This window comes from Xenopus tropicalis, chromosome 8 (assembly GCF_000004195.4).
Source record: "Xenopus tropicalis strain Nigerian chromosome 8, UCB_Xtro_10.0, whole genome shotgun sequence".
Taxonomy (NCBI): Eukaryota; Metazoa; Chordata; class Amphibia; order Anura; family Pipidae; genus Xenopus; species Xenopus tropicalis.
The window spans coordinates 116,343,040-116,367,920 of record NC_030684.2 but is presented as its reverse complement, the minus strand read 5'-3'; the positions used below and the strand labels follow the sequence as shown (position 1 = coordinate 116,367,920).

At 38.8% G+C, this 24,881-nt stretch overlaps 1 protein-coding gene across 1 annotated transcript in view; it reads right to left on the bottom strand.

The window, feature by feature from the left end:
* Window positions 1–10,007: 10,007 nt before the first annotated feature.
* tedc1 (tubulin epsilon and delta complex 1) overlaps window positions 10,008–24,881 on the bottom strand; it is a 36,930-nt gene continuing 22,056 nt past the window's right edge. Inside the window, exons 6-9 of the mRNA XM_031891654.1 lie at window positions 22,777–22,854; window positions 18,319–18,513; window positions 10,447–10,820; window positions 10,008–10,414 (exon numbers count right to left, since the gene is read on the bottom strand). Coding sequence (XP_031747514.1) covers window positions 10,464–10,820; window positions 18,319–18,513; window positions 22,777–22,854 — 630 coding nt within the window. The 3' untranslated portion in view covers window positions 10,008–10,414; window positions 10,447–10,463. The remainder of the gene's footprint in view (window positions 10,415–10,446; window positions 10,821–18,318; window positions 18,514–22,776; window positions 22,855–24,881) is intronic.

Here is a 24,881-nt window from a genome sequence, read left to right as displayed (position 1 = left end):
CAGGCATACCAGTGGGTGGCCTTTGTTGGGATATGGACACCTAAGGGTGGTCCTAATAGTGTGTGTACTATAATTATTCTTTCCAGGTTAAAAGAGAGTTTCTCCTGTAGTTCAGCAGTGACCACTAGGTGGTGGTGCTCTACAGTATAAAAGGGGATAACTCACAAACCATGAGGTCTTCTTCCTCTCTAAGAGGTAGCTACAGGAGCCAGTTTAGTTAATTTAGTTAGGTGGTTTCTAGGAGTGAAAGGATAGCTAGTGGTATTTAGTTGGGCAGCTTGAATCCCCTCCGAGGTGATCAATAAAGTTATCACCTTCCGGCATTACTGGCCGTAGTCCAGGGAAATTCAGTGGCTAGCTCAGGGCATAGCATATTCCCAAAGAGGGGAGATTATCCGGAGAGAGCGAGAGAAGCTCCTGGTTTGGATACTGGGGAGAGATACCTGAGTCTGCATTTATTACCACTAAATGCTGTTTGGAATAAAGAAGTTTGTTTGATTAACCAGCAATCTCAAGTCTTCTGGTCATTCCTCCCCAGTCGGGCTAGTTTACTGTAAATAACAGATCACTGTATATCACTGAGCAGCTACAGAAGAAGAAGAATTGTCTTAAAAAGTCTAGAAGGGAGAACAACATGAGAAGAAAGTATTCTTATTTTGATTCAGCATCTTGGTTAATATGAAAGGCTGTTTACAAAGATTTAAAAAAAAAGCCTTTCTAAATGGCAAAGTGACTAACTAGTAGGACATGAAATAGGCCATGGTTAATCATAGGGTGGTGTGTTTGTTTGAGATGCTATGTACTTATCCGCTATTGTTTAAGGTGTATGATAGATACAGAACTGCTGAACTCTTATCAGAACCCTGTTATTATAACAATCAAGAGTCAGGATTTTAATGTCTTCATTGAATTCAGGCTGAATGATGACACAGTGAAAGATTGTAGCGTTTGCTACTCTGTCATTTCCAGTAAGCAAATTGATTTCAATTTATTGTTTGAGAGATTGGTTTATAACCCTTCTTCAGTTTCCCTGCCAACATGCACTGTTACTCTTTTCTTCTGCATGATAAGTACGGAAAAGGGGGGAGGGGTTGTTTATACCAGTGCTACACTTATTATTTATATTTCGCTATATTAAATTCTTGAAGGCACACTATTAATATAGCCAAACTGAAATGCATTGAGATATACTAAAACAGCTTTAATTTTAAAGGAGAACGAAAGTTTACCAAAGAAACAGGATAGAAATGCTGCACAATATGTTTTGGGCTTCTGTACCAGCCCAAGGTACCCACAGTCCTTTATCAGGGCAGATCTATGAATCCAAAGATCCCCCCATCTTCTTTTCTGCTGATTCCCTGCACGTGCTCTGTGCTGCTGTCACTTACCTGAGCTTAGGGACCCACTCACAATATCCTGTATATATAGAATATAAATGTCACAATATAAGGCTGGTTAGAAAATAATACAGATGCTCATTACAAGGCAGCTCAAAAACTAGTTCGATTAGCAACATTTAATAATTAGTCCTGTAGCATCAGCTTATATGACAGACAAACCTAATTTTCTGTTTGATACTTTGCAACGAACCCTAAGCTCAGCTTCTCAACATCTGCCCAGAACGCACTGAGCATGTGCAGTGTCACTGACACTCCTAACTAAATCCAAGATAGTAATCCTGCTGCGACAACTTTGAAGTAGTAGATCATTACTGTTACAGAGATGCTGAACCTTTAGGCAGTTTAGTTCTCCTTAAATCTGTATTTTGATTTTTGTGGTGGGTGAGCTTATCTAGCAGGGTCTGAGTCGGTGGGAGACCGGGAATAAAAAAACACAGTGGGCCCCAGCCCTACTGGGCCCTGCAGCCCCCACCGCCCAAGCCCGCTCCCCGCCTTGACTCCGCCAGCTCGCTCCTCGTGCTCCCCAGCTGGAATCAGGAATCAGCTGAGGTGGCCATACACGGGCAGCGTCCTTCAGACCAAATTGGCAGCTTAACTGCCTGTGTATTGGGCCCTCTGACAGGCCTCCCCGACTGATATCTGCCCAAAAATCAACCAGATATCGATCGGACAGGCTTGATTTTCACATGGTATCGAGGACAGCATCCGCTCATTCATGCAGTCCTCGCTCCAACAACTCATATCCCCCTTTTTGCAATACAATTGTTTGGCCCTAGGGCATTATCATGAAAAGTAGCCTGAAAAGCTGCTAATATAGCATGGATATCTACACCTTGCTTACGGTCAGGCACTATATAGTAACAGTGACAGTAATCAATGGACTGGTTGCACCTGATAGTAACCCTGTTGTACACTTAGGCCTAGTGCTTGCTAATGTAATACAAACACCGATTGGAACTGGAGTACTTCTGTGTTCAGTGCAACTATATAACTAAAAACTTAATGAAAGTATTTTTTTTTACTGATTTCCTACTTTGAATATCAATATAAGTATTTAATCCATTGTACACTATAGGTCAAAGAGAACACAACAGCTGAGCTTGTCTTTAAATGCAGGGATTTGTTACAAAAATTATTATTTTTTTTTGTTTGCAGACAACTTTATTTGAATTTTTAACCTGTGTAAATTCTTTGGACTTGATCAATATGACCTTGAACAACTTTTCTCTTGGCTGATCAATTACATGAATGTGCTTGGATTCTTAAACAGCCAAATGCAAGGTCTCCAATCACTTTATGTTGTGTGCAATAATCTGCAAGTGTGGCTCAGAAAAACAGGTAGAAATAGGTGTGTTAAATTGAGAAAATTATAGTTTTTTTTTTCAATTATACTTCATATCATGTATATACAGAGATTTTTATCATTTATATTTGTCCCTGTTCCAGCTGAGCTTGAAGTCTAATGGGGTAATGTAATAAGTGCTAAAGGAGCAGTTCAGTATAAACATGAAACTGGGTAAAATAGACTGCGCAAAATAAAAAATGATTTTAATATAGTTAGTTAGGCAAAAATGTGATCTATAAAGGTTGAAGTGAGCAGATGTCTAACATAATAGCCAGAACACTACTTCCTCCTTTGCAGCTCTCTAAGCTGTTAGCAGTCAGTAGCCAATCAGTGACTTGAGGGGGGCCATATGGGACATAACTGTTCAGTTAGTTTGCATTTGAATCTGACCTGTATGCTCACAAACTAACTGGACAGTTATGTCCCATGGATCCCCCCACCCCCTAAGTCACTGACTAAGAGGTTAGAGAGCTGTAAAGGAGGAAGTAGAGTTCTGGCTATTATGTTAGGCATCTGTCCACTCCAGCCTTTAAAGATTACATTTTTGCCTAACTATATTAGAAACATTTTTTATTTTGCACAGTCTGTCTATTTTACCCAGTTTCATATTTACACTGAACTGTTCCTTTCAGATGTAGCCAAAGGAAACCGTCACATAGATATTAAAAGGAACATGGGAATTGTAGTCAGAATCAAACCCAGGGCCAAAGTTCTGCAAGACGGCTATACAAATCATTGAGCAACAACACCTCGGAAATTTACACAAGACTGGTCTCCTTCAAGAGTGGCTTGTGAGGGTTTTTTTCCTTGTCCTTGGGAGAATAATAAAAAAAAAGCAACAATTCTAAATATATTTATTATTTTTGTTCTAAAAAAAAATTGAGCTTGGGGTCCCCTACCTTTACGTCTTAATAATCTCTAAAAATAATCTCTAAGTCTCACTTTTGGAGCATAATACTTGACCTAGTTCTGGCACATAGCCACCCACTGTAGACTTACTATCTTAATATTGCGGTCCTCCAATTTCCCTGCAGTCGTTTCCATGTAAATCCACTTCTATCATCAAAGGTACATGCATCAAAATGCACTCTGTGAACTTTCACATAGCTTGGCATTGCTCCAGCCTTCTGTTCCTAATCTAGAGCTTCTGCTTCTATTGATGTAGGGCAGGGGTGCACTGACTTTTCCCTCCCATCGACTGACTTTTGGCTCCTCCCCAAGTACGTACGCGATGAAGCGTACGTACCTGTACCCAGTAAATGTGCAGAACCACCGCACTTCCCGGGCTTCGACACGGTCCACCAGAAATCCACAGGGGATTGACTGGTGGACCACAATCAACGTTTTGCCCACCCCTGATGTAAGGGAACCTTGAAGCTACCAACATCTTTTCACTAGGTAACTCCAGGGTCCCCTTCATGCCCAGTGTCACTAGGCATTGCACACTTGCACCTGAAGAATTAGGCCTAGACATAGAAACATTTGTATGCAGAACACTGGAATTGATGCCAGACGGACTTCCCCACTGTTGTGTCCAATTTGCAACTAAATGCGAATGCAGTTGTGGTAATTTTGGCAAACAGGGCACAATTATGCCAAGTGCACTACCCTCTTGTTCATTGTGGCGTTTGAAATGGTATTTCGCTTACTGCACTTGTGAACGTAAACACGTCCATATGTGTGGGCATATTTCAGGGAAACTATAGCAAGCAACATAGGCTAGAAATGTGTAGATAAAGCAGAGCATCTTGGCCACAGAAAGGCCGAGTATCTGACAAATTTTGGAGCTCCTGGGTTGCACACATAGTAACATAGTAACATAGTAAGTTGGGTTGAATAAAGCCATATGTCCATCACGTTCAACCATAATGCCTATATATAACCTGCCTAACTACTAGTTGATCCAGAGGAAGGCAAAAAACCCCATCTGAAGCCTCTCTAATTTGCCGCAGAGGGGAAAAAATTCCTTCCTGACTCCAAGATGGCAATAGGACCAGTCCCTGGATCAACTTGTACTGAGAGCTATCTCCCATAACCCTGTATTCCCTCACTTGCTAAGAATCCATCCAGTCCCTTCTTAAAGCTATATAATGTATCAGCCAGTACAACTGATTCGGGGAGGGAATTCCACAACTTCACAGCTCTCACTGTAAAAAATCCTTTCCGAATATTTAAATGGAACCTCCCTTCTTCTAAACTGAGTGGGTGCCCTCGTGTCCGTTGGAAGGACCTACTGGTAAATAAAACATTAGAAAGGTTATTATATGATCCCCTTATATATTTATACATAGTTATCATGTCACCTCTTAAGCGCCTCTTCTCCAGTGTAAACAGACCCAACTTGGCCAGTCTTTCTTCATAACTGAGACTTTCCATACCCTTCACCAGCTTAGTTGCCCTTCTCTGGACCCTCTCTAACTCAATAATGTCCCATTTGAGCACTGGAGACCAAAACTGAACAGCATATTCTAGATGGGGCCTTACCAGCGCTCTGTAAAGGGGAAGAATAACCCCCTCCTCCCGTGAATCTATACCCCTTTTAATACAGCTCAAAACCCTGTTTGCCCTTGCAGCTGCTGCCTGGCATTGCTTGCTACAGCCAAGTTTATTATCTACAAGGACTCCAAGGTCCTTCTCCATTATGGATTTGCTTAGTGCAGTCCCATTAAGGGTATACGGGGCTTGCATATTTTTACATCCCAGGTGCATGACCTTACATTTATCCACATTAAATCTCATCTGCCACTTAGCTGCCCAGATTGCCAGTTGGTCAAGATCCTGCTGCAGGGATGTCACATCCTGGATAGAATTGACTGGCCTGCAGAGTTTTGTGTCATCTGCAAACACTGATACATTACTCATAATACCCTCCCCCAAGTCATTTATGAACAAGTTAAACAAAAGTGGACCCAGTACAGAACCCTGAGGGACCCCACTGAGGACCTTATTCCAAGTAGAGAATGTGCCATTAACAACCACCCTCTGTACCCGATCCTGTAGCCAGTTTTCAATCCATGTGCAAACGACTTCACTAAGACCAATAGACCTTAGCTTAGAAAGCAGTCGTTTGTGGGGAACGGTATCAAATGCTTTGGCAAAATCCAAATAGATGATATCTACTGCATCCCCACTGTCCAGCTTCTTACTTACCTCATCATAAAAAGCAATTAAATTGGTCTGACATGACCTGTCCTTCATAAAGCCATGCTGATTACTGCTCATAATGGCATTCTCCACTACATAATTTTGAATGTGATCCCTTAACAAGCTTTCAAATAACTTGCCCACCACGGATGTCAAACTTACAGGCCTATAATTGCCAGGCTGAGATCTTACTCCCTTTTTAAATATAGGAATGACATTCGCCTTCTTCCAATCCCTAGGTACCATACCTGATGAAAGAGAGTCTGAGAATATCAGAAACAAGGGCCACTGCAATTCTGCCCATAGCTCTCTCAGTACCCGAGGGTGTATTCCATCTGGCCCAGGTGCCTTGTTTACATTTATCGTGTGTAACCCTTTAAGCACCATATCCTGTGCCAGCCACTGTGTAGATGGAGCTGAGGCAACAGTGCAGCTATTGGGTGGGACTTGGCCCACTGGCTCCTCTACTGTATACACAGAAGAAAAGAACTGGTTAAGCACATCTGCCTTTTCTGTATCCGCTGTAACCATATTGTTACTATAACTCAATGGGGCCACACCCTCAACCTGCATCTTTTTACTATTAATATGCTTAAAAAACTTTTTGGGGTTAGTCTTGGCCTCGGCCGCGATGCGCTCCTCATTTTCTATCTTTGCGTTCCGGATTGCTGTTTTACAACACTTGTTATAGTGTTTATAATCATTAAACGCAGCTACTGTCCCCTCTGACTTATATTTCTTAAAAGCTTTCCTTTTTCTCCCTATTAACTTCTTTACCTCAGAGTTAAGCCACATAGGGTGATTCTTAACACTTCTACTTTTTCTTATTAATGGAATAAATTGAGAACAGTAATGATTGGATGGCATGATGGCCCAACACAAACACCCAATAAAATCATCTGTCAGCCCATTTCTCTGTTTTGGCTGATCAACTATTGCTTTTGCACCAGAGGTTTGTTCAAGGGACCACATCCAGACACACAATACTCAATGGCAATAGTTAAGCTCTGAAGTCGAGAACTTGCTTCATTTTACCTTTTATTTTACATAGTTTTTTAGCTGCCAATTGATTTTCTCTCTTGAACTCAATGCAAGAAAACAAAATTGACTGAAAGACTGAAAGTACTTCATACTGTAAATGTGCGGAAATATGTTTAATTATTTCAGCTGAGCTTATTAAGTACAATACTGCAACTTAACTGTCTCTTTAGGGATTAGTAGATTCATAGAAATTTAGAATAGAGGTCCAACTGAACAGCAGACAATATTCCACTTTCCTGTGTATGAAACATAATTACAACTGCAACTTTAATATGAGAAAGTCTCTGTGTAGCTGGGAATATGTGTTTTCTTTTAGCTGAACTGTAAATTAGCTTTTAAAATGTTGTTTGTCCTGAATAAATTATCCCTGGATATGGTCCTGGGAAAGCTTTTGTGATTAAGATGTTAATTATAGAAGTAACGTCATTTAATATTCTCAGGAGAACCTCAATTTTTTATATGCTTTCATGAACATAAAATGAAAAAAAGATGAGCGATTTGCAGAAAGAGACTGTGTAATGTTGCACAAAGTAAACGCACAGATGGAGCAGAGCTTTCCTGAGCACCTCCAACAGCTTTTACAACAACATTGCTTTTTGTATTGAAGAATGTTGTATAGTGAAGATTTGTATACTTACACCATGGGAAAATCAAAGGGAACAAAATACAGGTATTCACAAAATAAATAATAAAAAATACATAATTAAGATAAAGTTCCATAATAGACAAAATATCAAACTAGAAGAATGAACCACCGTCATACAGATGCAGCCAAGATCCTTTACCATGTTTTGTTATATCTCTGGAAAAAAAAAATACCAAAATTCACCACAAGGTGGCACATGGTCTATGGCATTTTCTACTGTGTATTGCTGGCAAGTTTCTTTATGGGAGCCTTGACTGTAGAGGCTGGGGGTTCAACTCCTTCAACTAACCAATGCTTTATTATGTTTTCTTCTTCTACCCCATTACTTTCTCTTCTGTTCTTTATTTTGCCACCATATGTTTTTGAAGGTACAGCAATATGTAAAATCTGTATGGCCGTGATCTTCAGGCCTTCAAGGTGGCACTGCCTTAAAAAAACAGACACGGCCCTGTAATGGAAATAGCATGGCTCCGTAGTAAGGGATTCTGGGTACTAAACCGGTCCCCTGCCTGCAGTCCAGACCTGTCACTTTTCGCACATTATGAAAGGAAATATATGATAAAGACCCCAAACTGCATGCCCTTTGACCAACTGAAAATGAGCAGATATTCTTCAGAAAATTATATTATTTCTCACTTTCAACATCTGATAGGTCGTCTTTGTGCTGTCTGTAATTAAATATAGGGTTTCAATGATTTGCCAATCATTCCTTTTTGTATTTTACACAGGGTCCCAAGTTAGTGCTACACTCAACATGAGATTGGGGGTCGCCTGACTGCCAAATCCCAAATGACAAGGCAGGGGATTACGTCTGTTTAATAATCCACTCATTCCATGTGTCAATAAATACACTAAGGGAGAGCAAACAATTATCATTATGAGATGATTACTTTAGCGAACAGATCTGCATGATAATTTCTCAGCTATAAAAAAAAAACAGGACAAAAATAGTTGTCCTTTAAGATGATATTGAACCACTACTATTCTAAATGTATTCCATTAGGGAAAGACATATTAAAGCAGTAAGGACAAACCTATGTATATTAACTTAGAAGTAGGGAATTAAATCGCAGTAAAAAAGGAAACATTTATAAACTCTATGTCAGTGGGGTCAGGCACATCTTTTAGTACCTATTAATATTACATCTGTTGTAAAGCAGCAATCAAAAATGAAAAAGTAGAAAACAAGTTAATGACTTGGAAAGGGCACAGAGAGCAGTGTATACACATTGGTCATGAGATTCTGTGTCAATAAGTGTAAGGTAAGGCAACAGGGATTTTAAAAACATGCTAGCCTACTGTGGCAAAGATGGGGGAACCCTACATGGGAAGTATGCAACAACCCATACTAGTAAGCAGCAGTATTTGCAATATATTGTCCTGTATAGGCTAAGAAGCCCCATGTTCCCTTTACAAATCCCTTTGGTCAAACAGTAGTTGTTTATATTAGAGAATATTCAAATAAAAGCAGTATAAAAACTAAGTATTAACATTTAAGGACCCTATGTAATAAATTACTCACCAGCATACCCTTCCAGAGGACACAAAGACATCTCTTGAAATGAGAAGTCAGGACAGGAGATTATATCTTAAAGGGATCCTGTTGTGATGCTTATGGTGTAGTTTTTATTACTAAATTACACAATGTACATTGCAAATAATTCATTCTACTATTTAAAAGTTTATTCTTGAACCATTAAATTTATTTTTTGTTAGCTGTACTGTTGGTGTGTAGGCGCCGTCTCAGTGCAATGTCCTTGATCCTGTGCTTTCAGAAGGAGCCAGCACTGCATAATGGAACTGCTTTCAGGTAAGCTGTTTCCTGCACTCAAGTCATGGACGGATTTGGGTGTTTTACTATTCAGCGCTATTCTCATACCTACCACTAGGTGGGGCATGGGAGCATTTTTAGCAATAGAGGTGTCGGGGAGCTGCTATCTTGTTACCTGCCCATTGTTCTGATGATCAGTGATATCTGTCCAACTTGCAGTACTGCTGTGAAGTGTGACTAAAGTTATCAGAGCACAAGTCACATGGCTGGGGCACTTAGGCAATTAAAAATCTGTCTAGCCTAAAGTCAAATTTCAAATTGAAATGTGGATTTCAATGCAGGATTCTGCTGGAGAAGCTCTATTAAATGCATTTTGTTAATGTTTTCTTGTGACAAAATCCCTTTGAGGAGCAAAAACAGTTTTGTTGGGGTCAGCAAGCAATATTTCTAAGAAATAGAATAGAATAGCTTGCTCTGGATCATTTTGAAGATGTTAAGAGCAATCAAATAGGTTCATGCAGTCATTTTTTTTTTTACCATGAGTAGTCAACTATATCAAACTATATCAAAATATCGTAATGCATGTATAATGCCTTTTCTTATTTAGGCATTGGAAATATCCTATTTTAAACCATGTAACGAATGAAAACACAAGGACTGTTACGCGATTAATGTGAATATATATTAGCTTAGTCAGCATCAAGTAAAAGAAGTTCTTATTACAGAGAAAAAGAAAATGCAGCACTGGTTTGTATATATAGTGCCCATGTCTGTATGGGGGCGGAGGGCACTGGTACGTATTTATAAATCTACTTAATACCTGTGCAGGTGTAAATACAGGGCTGCTCAGTCACTGTACATGGTTCAATAAAACAGAAGTGCAAGGGATCCCCAGGCTTATAGAAAATAAACCCCTAAACGTTTTTTCAATTGGTGGATCCATCAGTATCAGAGTTGCTGTGCTGTTAGTGTGCCAAGTCCACTAAATACCAATGAGACTTTTTAGTGAGTTGCACTAGATGCCATTTTCATTTCCCAAGCACACAAATTATAATATATATATATATATATATATATATATATATATATATATATATATAGTAAAGTTTTGGGCAATCAGCCCTTAGCAGGAGGAATACAAATGACTCCTTCAAATTCTTCAGAAATTTTTTCCAATTTGCATCTGCATTCATCTTGCAGCCTTTGAAACTCTGCTTCCAGTTCAGTGCAAGCTTTTTGTAGTTCTTTACTCAGCTCCGTAGCATAGAAAGCTCTTGTGTAAAAGTTCTTGTTAACAGAGGCATTCTGAGTGCCGCTACCTTCTCTAAAGACCAGCCTGAATGGCCCATGCATATCTCTGGCTTGTGCATTCTGGGATTTAACATCCTCTGTGTTCTTTTGTACTTCTTGCTTTATTTTCTTAAACATCAAGCGCTGTTCCTTTTCAGTGACATTCTTTTCTATTTCTTTGATCTGTAAGAGACAAAAAAAAACAAACAAAAAAACAATTAACTGAAGTACTCTGTTATATTAATTAGAAGCTTTCTAGACAAATATGCTTGTAGTGCATGGCTCTGTGTTCCTACCCAGCCATTATGAAGTATTCTATTAAAATGCTGTAAATAGCCTGAAAAAAAGATTATTGCTATTAGGTATTATTGCTGTATTTCATATACAGAACCTGTACCGATGCAGAGGTTCAGTAGCCCTAAAACAGTAATGATTTTTGCCTTCATATAGATATCCACAGTACCTTCTCCTATTAGACCTTGTTAGGCAATCTCTGCGTGTCGGTGACACTGCACATACTGTGCATGCTCTCGGCTGCTGTTCAAAAGCTAAGCTTAGGGGGGCTGTAAAGAGTATAACTTAATTTTTAAACACTGCAAATTTTATATTCTTTATCTATATACAGTAATATTGTGACTGAAGCTCCGGTAACTGGCAGCAGCTCAGAAGAAATAAATATAGGGAGTTACCGGGGACATCTATGGAGTTACAAACTTTCCCTGCTAAAGGGCCCTGGAGGCCTTGGACTGGTACAGAAGCTCAAAACATTTTGTAAAACATGTGTAGACTACTGACTTGTTAAGTTTTAAGATGGCCATGCATGGGCCGATGGTCTAAGTTGGCACCTTATCAGCCCATGTATGGTGCTCTCAGACGGATCTACCCGAAAATCGTCCAGATGCGGATTCGGCAGGATTAGAAATATATCAGCGCACTGATGCTGTCCTCATCTCAATGGCCTATATCCCATCAATGTGATTCCATTGTTTGGCCCTTGGGGAGCTCATATCGGTGTGGCCCTCAAGGTGTGGAAATCTGTGAAAGATCTGCATTTGGTAGCTTAGCCAAACAACCGGATCTTCACTTGTATGGCCACCTTTAGTTCTCTTGTGCTTCAGTTACCTATTAGCCTTGAATATCTGTAGTCCCTTCTCTGCACTGCTGACACGGCTCTGTTTGTCATGCCACACCAAGCACCTACAACACCAGTTGTTGCCCTGTTCAAGCAGAGCATGATCACAGACACAAAAAGAACTAGCTAGGTCAGGGATCCACAACCTTTTTTGTTCATGAGCCACACTCAGATGTAAAAAGTGTTGATGATAAGCAGGACACATAAGCAGGAAAGCAAATTATTATATGATGCCAAATAAAGGCTGTGATTGGCTATTTGGTAGCCCAAAGTGGACTGCTAGCCTGCAGGAGGCCCTGCTTGGAGTAAAACTGTGTCTCTGTGTTTGCAAAGTTTGCCTCCAAGCCAGAGATTTATAAAAGGGCACCAGCTTTGAGGCCACTGGGAGCAACATGTTGCTCAAGAGCCACTAGTTAGGGATCACTGAGCAAGGTGATCAAAACAGAAATGTCAGAACTTATATTGAGCAACAATTGTTGCTGCTACACATCAGAGACTGTACAGAAGCCCTGTAGATATATAAGCCTATTTCTCAAATCAAATAATTATTTTGTACATGGCTGAAACAATGTTTTCATATATCTGTAATCTTGTAATGAACTAAAGGACACTGTGATCAAATCTAATACTGCAAAGGGTGGCTCCACGTCTAAAACCCACCGCTCTATTGGGAGAGAAAATGTAACATAAATTTACTAGAACATGAAAGAACTTTATAACGTTTTTAAACATTTAGACAATATGCATGATGATAAGAAGCACTAATAGTTTTATCTTTCAACATATTTAGCTATGCAGTAATAGAGTCTACGGCTCAAGTGGAAAGGTTATAGAACAGGGAGTATATCTGTGTTCCATAACAACTTATGTGGATATCACAGCCCCCACTGCCCATATCTATAACGTTACATCTAGACAAGTATTTATTAAAATAACTGTTCTTGAGTGAGTTGGGAAATTGGACCAGTTGATCATTTTGATAAATGCTTAATTACCATGCATTCGGCAAAGTAAATGTCCTGTTTAGAGGGGGAAAAGAACATTATGAGGATGAATCAATCCATTAGTGACAGAAATGACTTTCCTTAATGGCAGTTGATTAAGTAGCCTATAGCGAAGCATAGCATTCATGGAGACTACAGAAGAAGGTCAGCAATTACTTGTTCACGTGACATTCTATGGGTCCAGATGTTCATCATAATGGATTGGGAAATGAACCGTCTTTGAAAGCATTCATGAAATTCACAAAGACATAGTTAACAGGTCAGATGGGATCAGACTGAAGACATGTGGCTGTTTACTTTAACAGAGCAAACTTTAGTCATTTTACTGTATATAAGGTGAATGATGTTACCAGAAATAGCCTACAATTTGCAATCTGGTGTTATTAAGAACTCCAATTAAAAGGTCAGATAGCAGTGAAATAAAATAATTCCTGGCAACTATGACCTGAGTTAGCAGGTACCCGCATATTTTGTCCACTCAGTTATGCCCCAAAAACAGTCATTTAGTCATTTTACAAACTAAAGACAAACAGAAATACATGGTCCAACAACAGTCTAGTCTTGTCACCCAGAGGCACGGTGCCGATCCTGACCCTCTAATGGGAACTTAATATTTATCACTGTCACAGGACAGAAAGAAACCCAGATAGTGTGGCTGAAAAACTGCGTGTATGTGTATATTAATAAGTTTGAGTTTTTGTTTTGTGCTTTATACTGATGTATATTATTGCCAACATTCACCACGCACAGCTGTTCACTAGTTCATTATGATGTTATCAATCTGTGTCCACTGTTCTTTGCCACAATGGGTTCATTAGGCTTCACTGTTTGTGTTCAGGCACTTTGAAAAAGACCTTCATTACGGTCAAAACATCAGTCTCCAAATAAATGTTATTTCACTTCCCATGTCAAGATACTGTAACACTTAAATCTAGCATTTTATTTATTTATATATATATATATATATGTCACCAAACGGACTGCAATACAAGCGTACAGCACAGAAAAGATTGTATGAAATCAGTAATGTACCTAGGACCTACCGGGCCCTGTCGCAGGAAATGCCAAGTTCAATGCACTCCCAGGTCTAGGTTTAAAAATAAAAATCTACATTATTAAGCTACAAAATTCAACACGTTTTGATCCTCAAGGGATCGTCATCAGATTGTCACATCCTGACAACAATCCCTTGAGGATCAAACATGTAGATGTTTATAAATACATTTTTATTTTTCATTTGTTTTTTAACTTAGATCTGTGAGTGCATTGGACTTGGGAATATAGGATTTATTAAGTTGCACCCAGGACATTACCGGATGTTCTGGTGAGTGCCAGATTAAAGGTGGCCATACACGTAGCAATTTCGATCTTTCATGCCACCATCGGCACCACAAAAGATCGTTCCCACCCTTCACTGACACTCAGGGCTGAATCGTCAGATATGGAGGTAGAAATTCTACCTCCTTCTGCCGATTCAGCCCTGAACGTAGATTTTGCTACGGGTGCCTTCAAAATCTTATAACCTAGGCGATCGACGAGTCGACCGTTATACACAGCCTTTTGTGATATTGGTTGCCTCGTCGAGCCGCCATACACGCACCGAATGTCGTACAAAACGAGGTTTTGTACGATATCACCAGTGCGTGTATGGCCAGTTTAGGAGCATATACAGGTATAGGATCCCTTATCCGGAAACCCGTTATCCAGAAAGCTCCGAATTACGGAAAGCCTGTCTCCCATAGACTCCATTTTAATCAAATAATTCAGAATTTTTAAACTGATTTCCTTTTTCTCTGTAGAAATAAAACAGTACCTTGTAATTGATCCCAACTAAGATTTAAATAATCATTATTGGATGCAAAACAATCCTATTGGGTTTAATTAATGTTTTGTTGATTTTTTAGTAGACTTAAGGTATGGAGATCCAAATTACGGAAAGACCCCTTATCCGGAATACCCTTGGTCCCGAGCATTCTGGATAATGGGTCCTATACCTGTATATATATATATATATATATATATATATATATATATATATATATATACAGTCCCAAAATCGGCACTCACCAAAATAGCGAATTAGAACCGGGTGCTAACCATAACTAAACATATTCTCCTTCAGAAAGCACTCACGGTATTTGCAAAAACAGCAAGTATTTATTTACACAAAAATGTCTACGCGTTTCGATCCATATAGGATCGTCATCAGGACATCATCAGTCCTGATGACGATCCTATATGGATCGAACCGCGTAGACATTTTTGTGTAAATAAATACTTGCTGTTTTTGCAAATACCGTGAGTGCTTTCTGAAGGAGAATATATATATATATATATATATATATATATATACACACACACACACACACACACACACACATATAATTTCTTAAATGTATTAATTTACTGTGTAGCCACTATTATTCATCACAACAACTCAGATTATTCCTTGAGACTCTAAAAAATAGTCACCAACTTGCCGCCGATAACCAACCATTCTCTGGGCCCAACTGGAAAGGGGTGTGACTAGTATATTAAATTCTTCAAAAGGTCTATACTGAGCCATGAGTTTGCCCAGCCGCTGCAGCGGATGTGTGGGCAGCAACATGCCAGTGTGATGCTCTTAACGTAACCCTAGCCAGTGCGATTTTTACAAAAGACATGCACCTACTCAGGGTACATGGTTAGCAACTTTAGGATGTCAGATATATTAGCAGTGCTTTAACCTGTACTTCTCCTTTAATATATATCTCACTGATAGTTGAATATAGACATATTGCATGCTTTGCATTGACCAATAAAATCAATATTTAACAGGTCTAAGCAATTATTTCCAGTACAGCTTATTAATAGAACACAGCATTAAGAATAACTGTTCTATGGCATAATGTATAGAGAGAGTATTTCCTATTAATAGTAGGGACTTATAATATCTGTGAAATTTGTCAAGCCTTAATTAGCATTAGAAGCTGCAAAAGGTCTCTGTTGAACTAATGTATAATTACAGTCATTAGCTGTGAGCAGCGCTGAACCCAAATCTGTAGAGTCCGCAGTTAAAGTTTTTGCTGTACTCTGAAAGCACATTTGCTTTTTAAGGACAAATTTACTGACGGAATCAGATTAAGCTCACGAATAAGATGGGGCTGTATAAACACGAGGCGCAAACGGCTAATGAAAATGTGTAAATTTACAGGGTCATTTACGACGGCATAACAATTCTTGTTCTAATCACATTTAGGAATACAGCAGAAAACTCCCCAAATTAGATCTCAACATTATTCATGCCAATTAAAATTGTTCAGCAGACAGCGTCATCATAGTTAATTATGTATTTAATAAGCTTAAGTCCTCCAGAGCCTTATAATCCTTTATTATAAAGTTCTGAATTTCTACTTTTTAATACATAGACACTATATATTTTGGATTAATATTCTAGCTTTCTTGCTATTCTGTTGTAAATGAAAGAACTAAAAAAAAAAAAAAGAATAAAGATAAAGACATATAAAATTCCCAGCAGGGAATGATTTCCCTTAAATGTGCCTGCAGCTTTGCATAGCATTGCTCGTTACCTTTGCAATGGCCAATGACTGTTGTATGCCCGCTGCTGTCTGCTGCTCTTCAAGAGTTTTGGGGTGCAGCAAGTGGGCACCATTGCCAGTTGGTACTTGAAGGAAAGCAGCAGTGAAGAAGGAGCAAGGATACAGATTTGCTACCATGTCTAGAACTGATTAGCTAGTGGACTAAATGGGCTGATTTTTATCAAGTAGTCATTCACATGTATGGACATCTTCCTGTTGTTTGGGATCAGAACCTAGGCATGTATGGCCAGCTCAATGGTCCACTGAGGTTTTGTTTAGTAACAGCTAAAAGATAGCTAAAAACCTGTACTTCTGATACCAAACAGACTGCAATACAAGCATACAGCACAGAAAGGATTGTATGGCAATCAGTTACGTACCTAGGACCTCCTGGGCCCTGGCGCAGGAAATGCAACTGGCCCCACCCCTGCCTCTGGAAGCACGCTAGCATTAAAATGAATCACGATGCAGCCTCTGCCGGACCAATAGGTGGTACGGACACGGTTGCAACCCCTCGCTACCCCTGTAGTTACGCCACTGATGGCGATCAAAATGATTTTCAACTAAACAAATCAATAAATAGAAATTTACAGCAAAAAGTTTTTAAATTGCCACTGTCGATTTAGGCTAATGCCGGACAGGGCTGATTCTCGACCAACAGATAAAGGCTGATCTCAGCCCCTACACTGGCATCAGTCTTTCCCTGTGCCTGCACCCAAAGCCATTGGCTCAGGTAGTTCTGGACCAAAGTAAGTTCTGCCTGAATAAGCCTGCCTTCTTCACTGCATTAACTTTGCACATGTGCTGTTGTCAGAGGGAAAATGGCCACCTCATGAAAGCTGCTATTTGTTTTAGGAAAGTGTGATGGTGCTGGTGAACAGAGGGGATATTCGCAGTACAAATGGTGCAGTTCGCGTGGGGGAGATGTGTCCAACTATGATACACTGTAGAACAAAGTAGGGTTTACATGTCCTTTAAGTAGCTAGGACTAAACATTTTCAAAGTTTCACTGCAAAAAAACATCCATAGACTTTAACGGCTGCAAAAAATGGTTGTGCAGAACAGAAAAGGTCGCTAACAAATAAAGTCCATTGATGTCAATTGACTTTCAGCAAAGCAAAATGGGACAGATTCACTAGTAAGTAAGTATAAGTTATTTTTAAGTTATTCTTTGCTCAACAGGAAGCCATGATAAGGATATCTGTGTCAAAAGTACACTTGTACATCTACCTTGCAAGAACCCAACATGGAGTAGCTTCAAATAACCTGTTTAGCTCAGAAAAAAATAAAAACCATTGATTTTTTTGTCAATAAAACAATAGCAAAAAATAGGCTCAGCACAAGCCCTGTTTAGTGCCCTCGTGTTGAAAGAAGGGGGTAATATCCCTTTAAAGAATACCTTTTTTTTTTCTATCAGTAAAATTACTCTAAACAGCCTCCACAATTACGTACCTTTGTCCCAGCATTCTCTCTAACTTGGTTTTTCTTTGCTTCCTTTTGCAGAGTGAAGCCTCGCCCCCACTTCCTGTTCAGTTCTCTCTTCAATTCGACTTCAATTCGACCCGGAGAGCATTCTGGGCATGCCTGGAGGCAGCAGGAGCCAGTCTGTGCATTAGCAGGGTTTTTTTTTTTCGATGAAAGACCTGAACAGGAAGGGGGTGAGGCTTCACTTTGCACAAGGAAGCAAAGAAAAACAAATAACTTCTAACTGAGGAACCAGGTCAGAGAGAATGCTGGGACAAAGGTAGGTAATTCTGCAGGCTGTTTAGAGTAATTTTACTGAAAAAAAAAAAAAAAAGGTTTACTTATTTAAATGAAATTGAATTATGCTCAGGGACAGTATACTCCCTTGTTCAACAGGAGTGCAATGAATAGGGCTTGTGCTGATCATGCTTTTTTATTTGGACTATGCTCATTACTTTTTCTTTAATTTGAACTATGGTCAATATAATGACTTCAGACCATACCTGCTCATTCCAAGAAGACTGTCGCCGTTGTAAGAGTTCTTGAAGATTCCTGGATATTCCTTCCAAGTCACCGTTTAACTTGTCGATATCATGCTTAAGATTGTTACTCCACTGTGAAGTTTCATACCTTTTGTGATCTTGATCTTGCATAGAGAGTACTTGTTCGTTTTCATAAGTGGATTCCAATACACTCACCTTAAAGACAGCAGAAAGACATGTTCAGAAATACCATGTTTGAGTGCACAGAAAAAAAGAACAAGTGTGGCTCTCATATAAGCTATTGCATTAACTCCGTAGTAATTGGAAGACAAAAAGAGTGGATTTGATTTTACAGTTTGGGTTATTATTGGCGTGAGTCCATCAGAGATAATTAGTTGTGATACTCACAAAATTTATATTTAAATACATTGTAGCAGGCTGTGCATCTGACTTGCAAAGCCACAGCAACGTGTGGCAGTTAAAAGAAATTCTGTGCCTTTTTACTGTGTATGTACTTGACATCGCTTTAATAGATTTCCCAGAAAAACCTTTTTTTCTGGAATTTACACCATTACTTTCTGTTCCCCTGCAATAACTAAAATGGGTGTTTTACAGTATCACGTCAAAGAAATTGGAGATTTGTAATGTGAAACCTTTAAAAAGTTGTACTGCTTGCAGTATGAACCATAGTTCATAATGTAATTTCTCATGTTTGGTGAAATCGGGGCTAAACGAGGCAAACTTTTGCCTTCTGTTTATCATTAAAATTAGGGACTTGGTTCGGGATTCAGACGAATCCAGGCTTTTTTTAAGGATTCGGTTTCGGCTAATTAGCATCCGGAAAGGGTTAAATGGTCGAGTGAAAAAAAAAATTTCGCCACGCGCACCCCTTCCAATCCTAATTACCATATGTTAATTAGGATTCGGATTTGGTTCAGGATTCGGCCGAATCCTTCAGAGTGGGTTCGGCCTAACCCAAAAAAGTGGGTTTGGTGCATCCCTAATTAAAATGCACATAAAAACGACATGAATAGGAAATTCTGGCAACAACGTGATAACATCTGGTTCTGATAGATGTCATCAATCACCCTATAGTGATTGGTCATTGAAAATGGACAGTGCCGGGCCAAGCACCTAGGCAACCTTGCTGGCTACCTTGCCCCCCTGCGCACGTAGTGACAACTGCAGTGTGGTTCCACACAGTGCAGAACTGGGACAAGTTTTAGAACTCAGTAATATCTTCAGTTTCCAAGAAAGTCAATGCATACAGTAGGTGGCAAGACATGCATCTGTGGTTAAGCCAATTACGCAAGTAATCTAAATGCATTTCTTATCTATGGGCGGATGGTGTATGGAACGTTTTCCCAGCAACATTCTGGCATCACTTGAAAAATGAAGGATTCAATAGAACAATAATTTGTGCTGCCATTATGACTTGTAGCATTTACTTCATTCTGTCGAGAAAAGAGTCGTCTAGTCGTGTTTTATGACAGCGCCTCCAGACGTGTTTTATGACAGAGCGCACAGATGAGCAATAATCTGAGCAAAATCATTGGCGGCCTGTCAGCTCGACCCAGACGTCCTATTGTTTACAGCACTATAAAAAATACAACTCTAATTACGATTAACTAGTACGGTGAGTGAAAGGAAAAAGGTTAGCGAAAGTAAAGTGCGAATGATGGAAATACCTCAGAATGTATGCAATGTGATTCAAACCAGAATATTTGTACAGATAATTCCATAGCAATAGTTACGCAAATGTTTACTCATTCAATGTAATTTAATGCAAGGCCAGTATTACTTTAATATATTTAAAGCCAAATGAAACATAATGGAGTTTTTTCAACTGTCCTAAAGACATCAATGTAATCCTCCAATGAATGCTTTAGCAAAATTATATGTTTTTTTTTCCTTAATAGTTGTGTCTTACGATAGAGTATCCAGCCCCAAAGGTGAAGTTTTATGAGAAAAATCCTAAACTGGACGGATAGCTAATGTTTATGTATATCTGCATTTGTTTTTCCTTTGCTTGCATTATTAGTTAGAGCACCACTTATTAATTAGCCGTCATCAGTAATTTCTTCAGTCAATAGCATCTGTCCTTGGAAAAATTCAAGCTATTTAGTCAATTCAAATATTTGGAGGTTTGGTTTTTTTTGAGCTTGTAAATTCACAAATTCAAGGTATTTCAAGTTTTTATTCAATCAAGTCTTTTATAATTGGATCTTTTTAATTAATAAGCAAGCATTCACAATTTTTTAAATTGTGAGTTTATTCCAAGTAGAAAAAAACTCACAACATCGAATTTTGATTAATATGCCTCCAAATATATAAAAACAGTAAGGATCAAGTGGGTTTAATGTATATTTTAGGCAAAACATTTTTACGAAAGTATACAGTATAGTAAGTGCTGTGGTCAGTGGGCTATTCACCGAATAACTCACACAGCATTATTAAGCCACCAACTGCCCACAAAAGCATGGTCCATAGACCAAAGTCCAGTGGTTCTACTGGATTTCTCTGGGATTAAAATGGTCACACAGTGCCTTTGGCCTCACTCACAAAGCGATGGTTGGCCAGTTAATGCAAAACTGGACTGAACTGGCTTTATTTAATAGTGTCCAGCTATCCTTAAAGGAGACAAATCATATAAAAATTAAGAATGTACCAGTGAATTATACTCCTCTAGATATAGAAGGATTCTGCTTAAAAAAGTTGTGTTTCAGACTGATTTATTGAGAAATTCCACCAAAACCCCACTAGTCCCGCCCATCTTTTCCACTTCCTGCTGGCTGAATTCTCTGGATGTGCAAGGGAGCCAGCGGCTCTCAGTACAGGCACTGTAGGATAGGAACCAATCAGCAGCTGGGCTGACCTGATAGGGAACTGAAGCCTGTCTGTGCTTGTGTGAGTGCAAGGCTGTGATTGGCTCTCCCCCTCCTACTGTGCTTCTGGCAGGGACTGTTAGGACTCACCCACCCTTCATTTCAAACACGGACAGAGAACTGATTGGGTGTATAGGGAGCTCCAATAAAGGGGCCATTTTTACAGATAGGATTAATGTTTAGCACAAAGTGAAACCAGCACCGTATATTATTCAGAATTGCCTACAAAATTAGGGTTTTCCCATTTATCCAATATATCTACTTTAAAGTAATTCAAAGAGAAGTTGACTGATTAGGATGGGCCTTTAACTGAATGGCATCTCCTAATGACCAAACAAGTGTAAATCTGCTGTATTATTAGACAACATTGTTGCACAAAATGGAAACTGTTTTCTTATTCCTGAATGTAACCAATATAAAATGTGCTTTCTGTGGCAGCGCACAGCTGTTTTCGGTGATCAAAAGATAAAATGTCACCGCCAGAATAAGCAGTAATTTGCAGAAATCTTATTCCAAGAGTTAAATGCCACATCAAAAATCACAGAGCTATTCTCGTTTCCTACTTTATTAATATGCGCAATTTCACTTGATCTTAAATTGACTCTGGCATGCCTTTCTTAAATGTAAGGAACGTGCGTCAGCATAAAGCAAAGAGCTAATGAACCGTAGCCATATTATTATAACGTGCTTATTCTTTTTTAAAATGAGGAGTGAATTTTATTTCACCATGAAGCGGCACCTAAAAGCCTTCTCCTGGCTTAAGTCACAGCAGGGGAACTGTTATGTTATCACTCACACTGGAGAGTATCAAGATGGCAGCGGCTAAGAGTCACCCCCTGCCGTTGCTTATAACGCTAATGTCAAGATGACAAAAATATATATATTTTTTTTTTGGAACAAAACTAAGTTTAAAGAGAATAACAATTAAAATAATGTGGTTAATGTTCACAAGCTTGCTATTTTATGCCGACATGATTTCCTCATGCTATAATATATCATTATAATAGTACTGCTGAGCACAAACATATATAACATTTTACCTGGAGAACAATATTACTCTTTTTGATTATTCCATGTAATACAATACAGATTTCATGAACATTTTAAGTTCAATCATTTGAACACAACACATGAACATTTCCAGTGCAGGTACAGAACAAACTGCTACAATATCATACTAAATTGTAATTGCTTTATTTTACCCCCAGCTTCTATGAACCTATCACTAAGTACAATAAGAGGGATTCTGCCACGGGAAAACTTTTTTTTTTTTTTTTTTTTACAAAATGCCTCAGTTAACAATACTTCTCCAGCAGCATCCTGCACTGAAATCCTTTATGTAAAAGAGCATATTTTTCATATTTAATTTTGAAATCTTAGTTTCCCAGGTGCCCTCAGCCATGTGACTTGGTTTAACAACTTTACATTACATATGTAATGAGACATTGAGTTTGCCTAGGTGTTGTAACCAATAGCAACCAATAAGATGATGGCTTTAAACAGGGGGTTAAATGTTACTTGCTGATTTGCTACTACAGTATATGTTTAGACCTGTAGCACACTTTGCACCTGGTTACTTATTAACAGACCTTACCATCCACTGCCAGTACACTGGTTCAAGGTGCTTCCATTGCACATATGCTTCCAAGTTTGTATTTTCAGATTCCAGCACCTGCAATAAATGTTGGGGAAGAGGGAAACAAAATAGATTAATATTCAACATTAAAATAAAATCTATGTATAAATGTACATCTTATTAAAATCTTGGTTAAAAAATTGACACATATTAACACAAAAACTGTTTTCTTGGAAAAGAAAATGGTGGTCCTTTCATGGGCATCCATTAGGCTAACAGGCTGTACTCTAGATGTAGGAAACAACAGTATTTTTCTTAGAATATCCCCTTAACAAAAGTTCTGGCCCCCCCATCAGGAGGGAGTGTGGATGCCATGTTGAGGCGCATACATGGCGATCTGCATTAGGAGCTCCATCCCAGACTCAACAGGGGGCTTTTCTTAGAAAATTATGTTTTTTCTCAATCTAAACCTAAACAACATACCATGTCACTCCATACTGATATGTTAACTATTAAAGGTACAATAACACTATTTCCCCTTGATTGATTCCCCATAATCAATTCTTGATTAATGTGGTTTTTCTTTCTGCTGTCTCTGTGTATGGTAATCTCAAACAATAATAATGTTAATACAGGTATGGAATCTGTTATCTGGAAACCTATCCTTCAGCAAGCTCCAAATTACGGAAAGGCCATCTCCCATTAGAGTTCATGTAAATCGAATAACTAAAATTGATTTCCCTTTTCTCTGTAATTATAAAACCATAGTATTTGGTCCCAACTAATATATAATTAAAGGAGAAAAAAGGTAAACACTAAGTAAGCTTTATCAGAAAGCTCTATATAAATACTGCCATACACACAGAACTGCTGCTCTGAGTCCTCAGTGAAAAGAAACACCACATTTTTTTTCCTTCTATTCTGTATACATGATCTTCTGTGTCAGACTAACTTCTCTCGGCAAAATCCATCAGGGCACAGCACAAGCCTACTCAGTTTGCTCCTCTCTCCCCCCCCCCTCCCATTCCCTCCTTCCTCTCTGCTGTAATCTGAGCCCATAGCACAGAGATACAGGCATGGAAGTGAAGTCAGACCAAGCTAAAATGGCAGCTGCTATCTTAAAAAAACAGAGGGCTTCTACGGCTGTTTACTCAGGTACTCTATGCATTCTGCACAATAAAATGCCTCAGTAGCTTTCCTTAATCCCTATTGGAGGCAAACAATTCTATTGGGTTTAATGAATGCTTAAATTATTTTTTAGAACTAAAGTATGGTGATCCAAACTATGGAAGGAACCCTTATCCAGAAATATTCCCGAGCATTCTGGATAACAGGTCCCATAATACCTGTAATAATAGTTCTTAACCAAAGATACATGTAGCGCTACCTTTAACTATGCAGGCTGCATTACAGAAGGTGCAACCCCGTCTTAATTTTAAAAAAATTTTTTACTTTTTTTTAAGAATAAAATAAAAGGCAGAAGCTATGAAGGGTGCTGGTAATTTTTTCTTAATGGGAATCAGTCTATTTTGTTAGCTAGAATACTTTTTTTCACTATGTGTATTGAGGGTGGCCCAACAAATATCAGTGGTCACCACCCATACCTACTGTAAAATGTGTTTTTTTTAATGCAAAAAAAACCCTAAAATAATTATAACAACAGATTGGATTCTCAAAAAAACAATTGTGTGGCATTTACATAGATCAATGTAGGCAAGTTCTAACAACCACAAGCTACCACAATGCCTAATGGGGAATCACCAGTGAAAGATGTCTTCTGCTTAGCATCTGCAGTAATCCACGGATGACAATGCAGTAGAGTAATAGTCCCAAACAAAATGTTTCTGTGAGTGTCTCAAAGCACCAGAGAAGCAATGAATTTATATAGAACTTCTCTCCCCCTTGGAACTCAAATCATTTTACAGGATTAAAGCAAGATCAGAGATCTGAACCAGGTTCACTAGTTTGAAATACAGTATCAGAGTCCCATCATTTAAGCTGTAGGCCAGCTCCTCTTCTATCAGATGAGAAACATAGGTCTCCGTGCTCTCAGTTTTTTAAATTAAGGTACTCTCTAATATCCAATCTGGCTGCTTTAAAACTCTCCAAATCCCAAAGCCCAG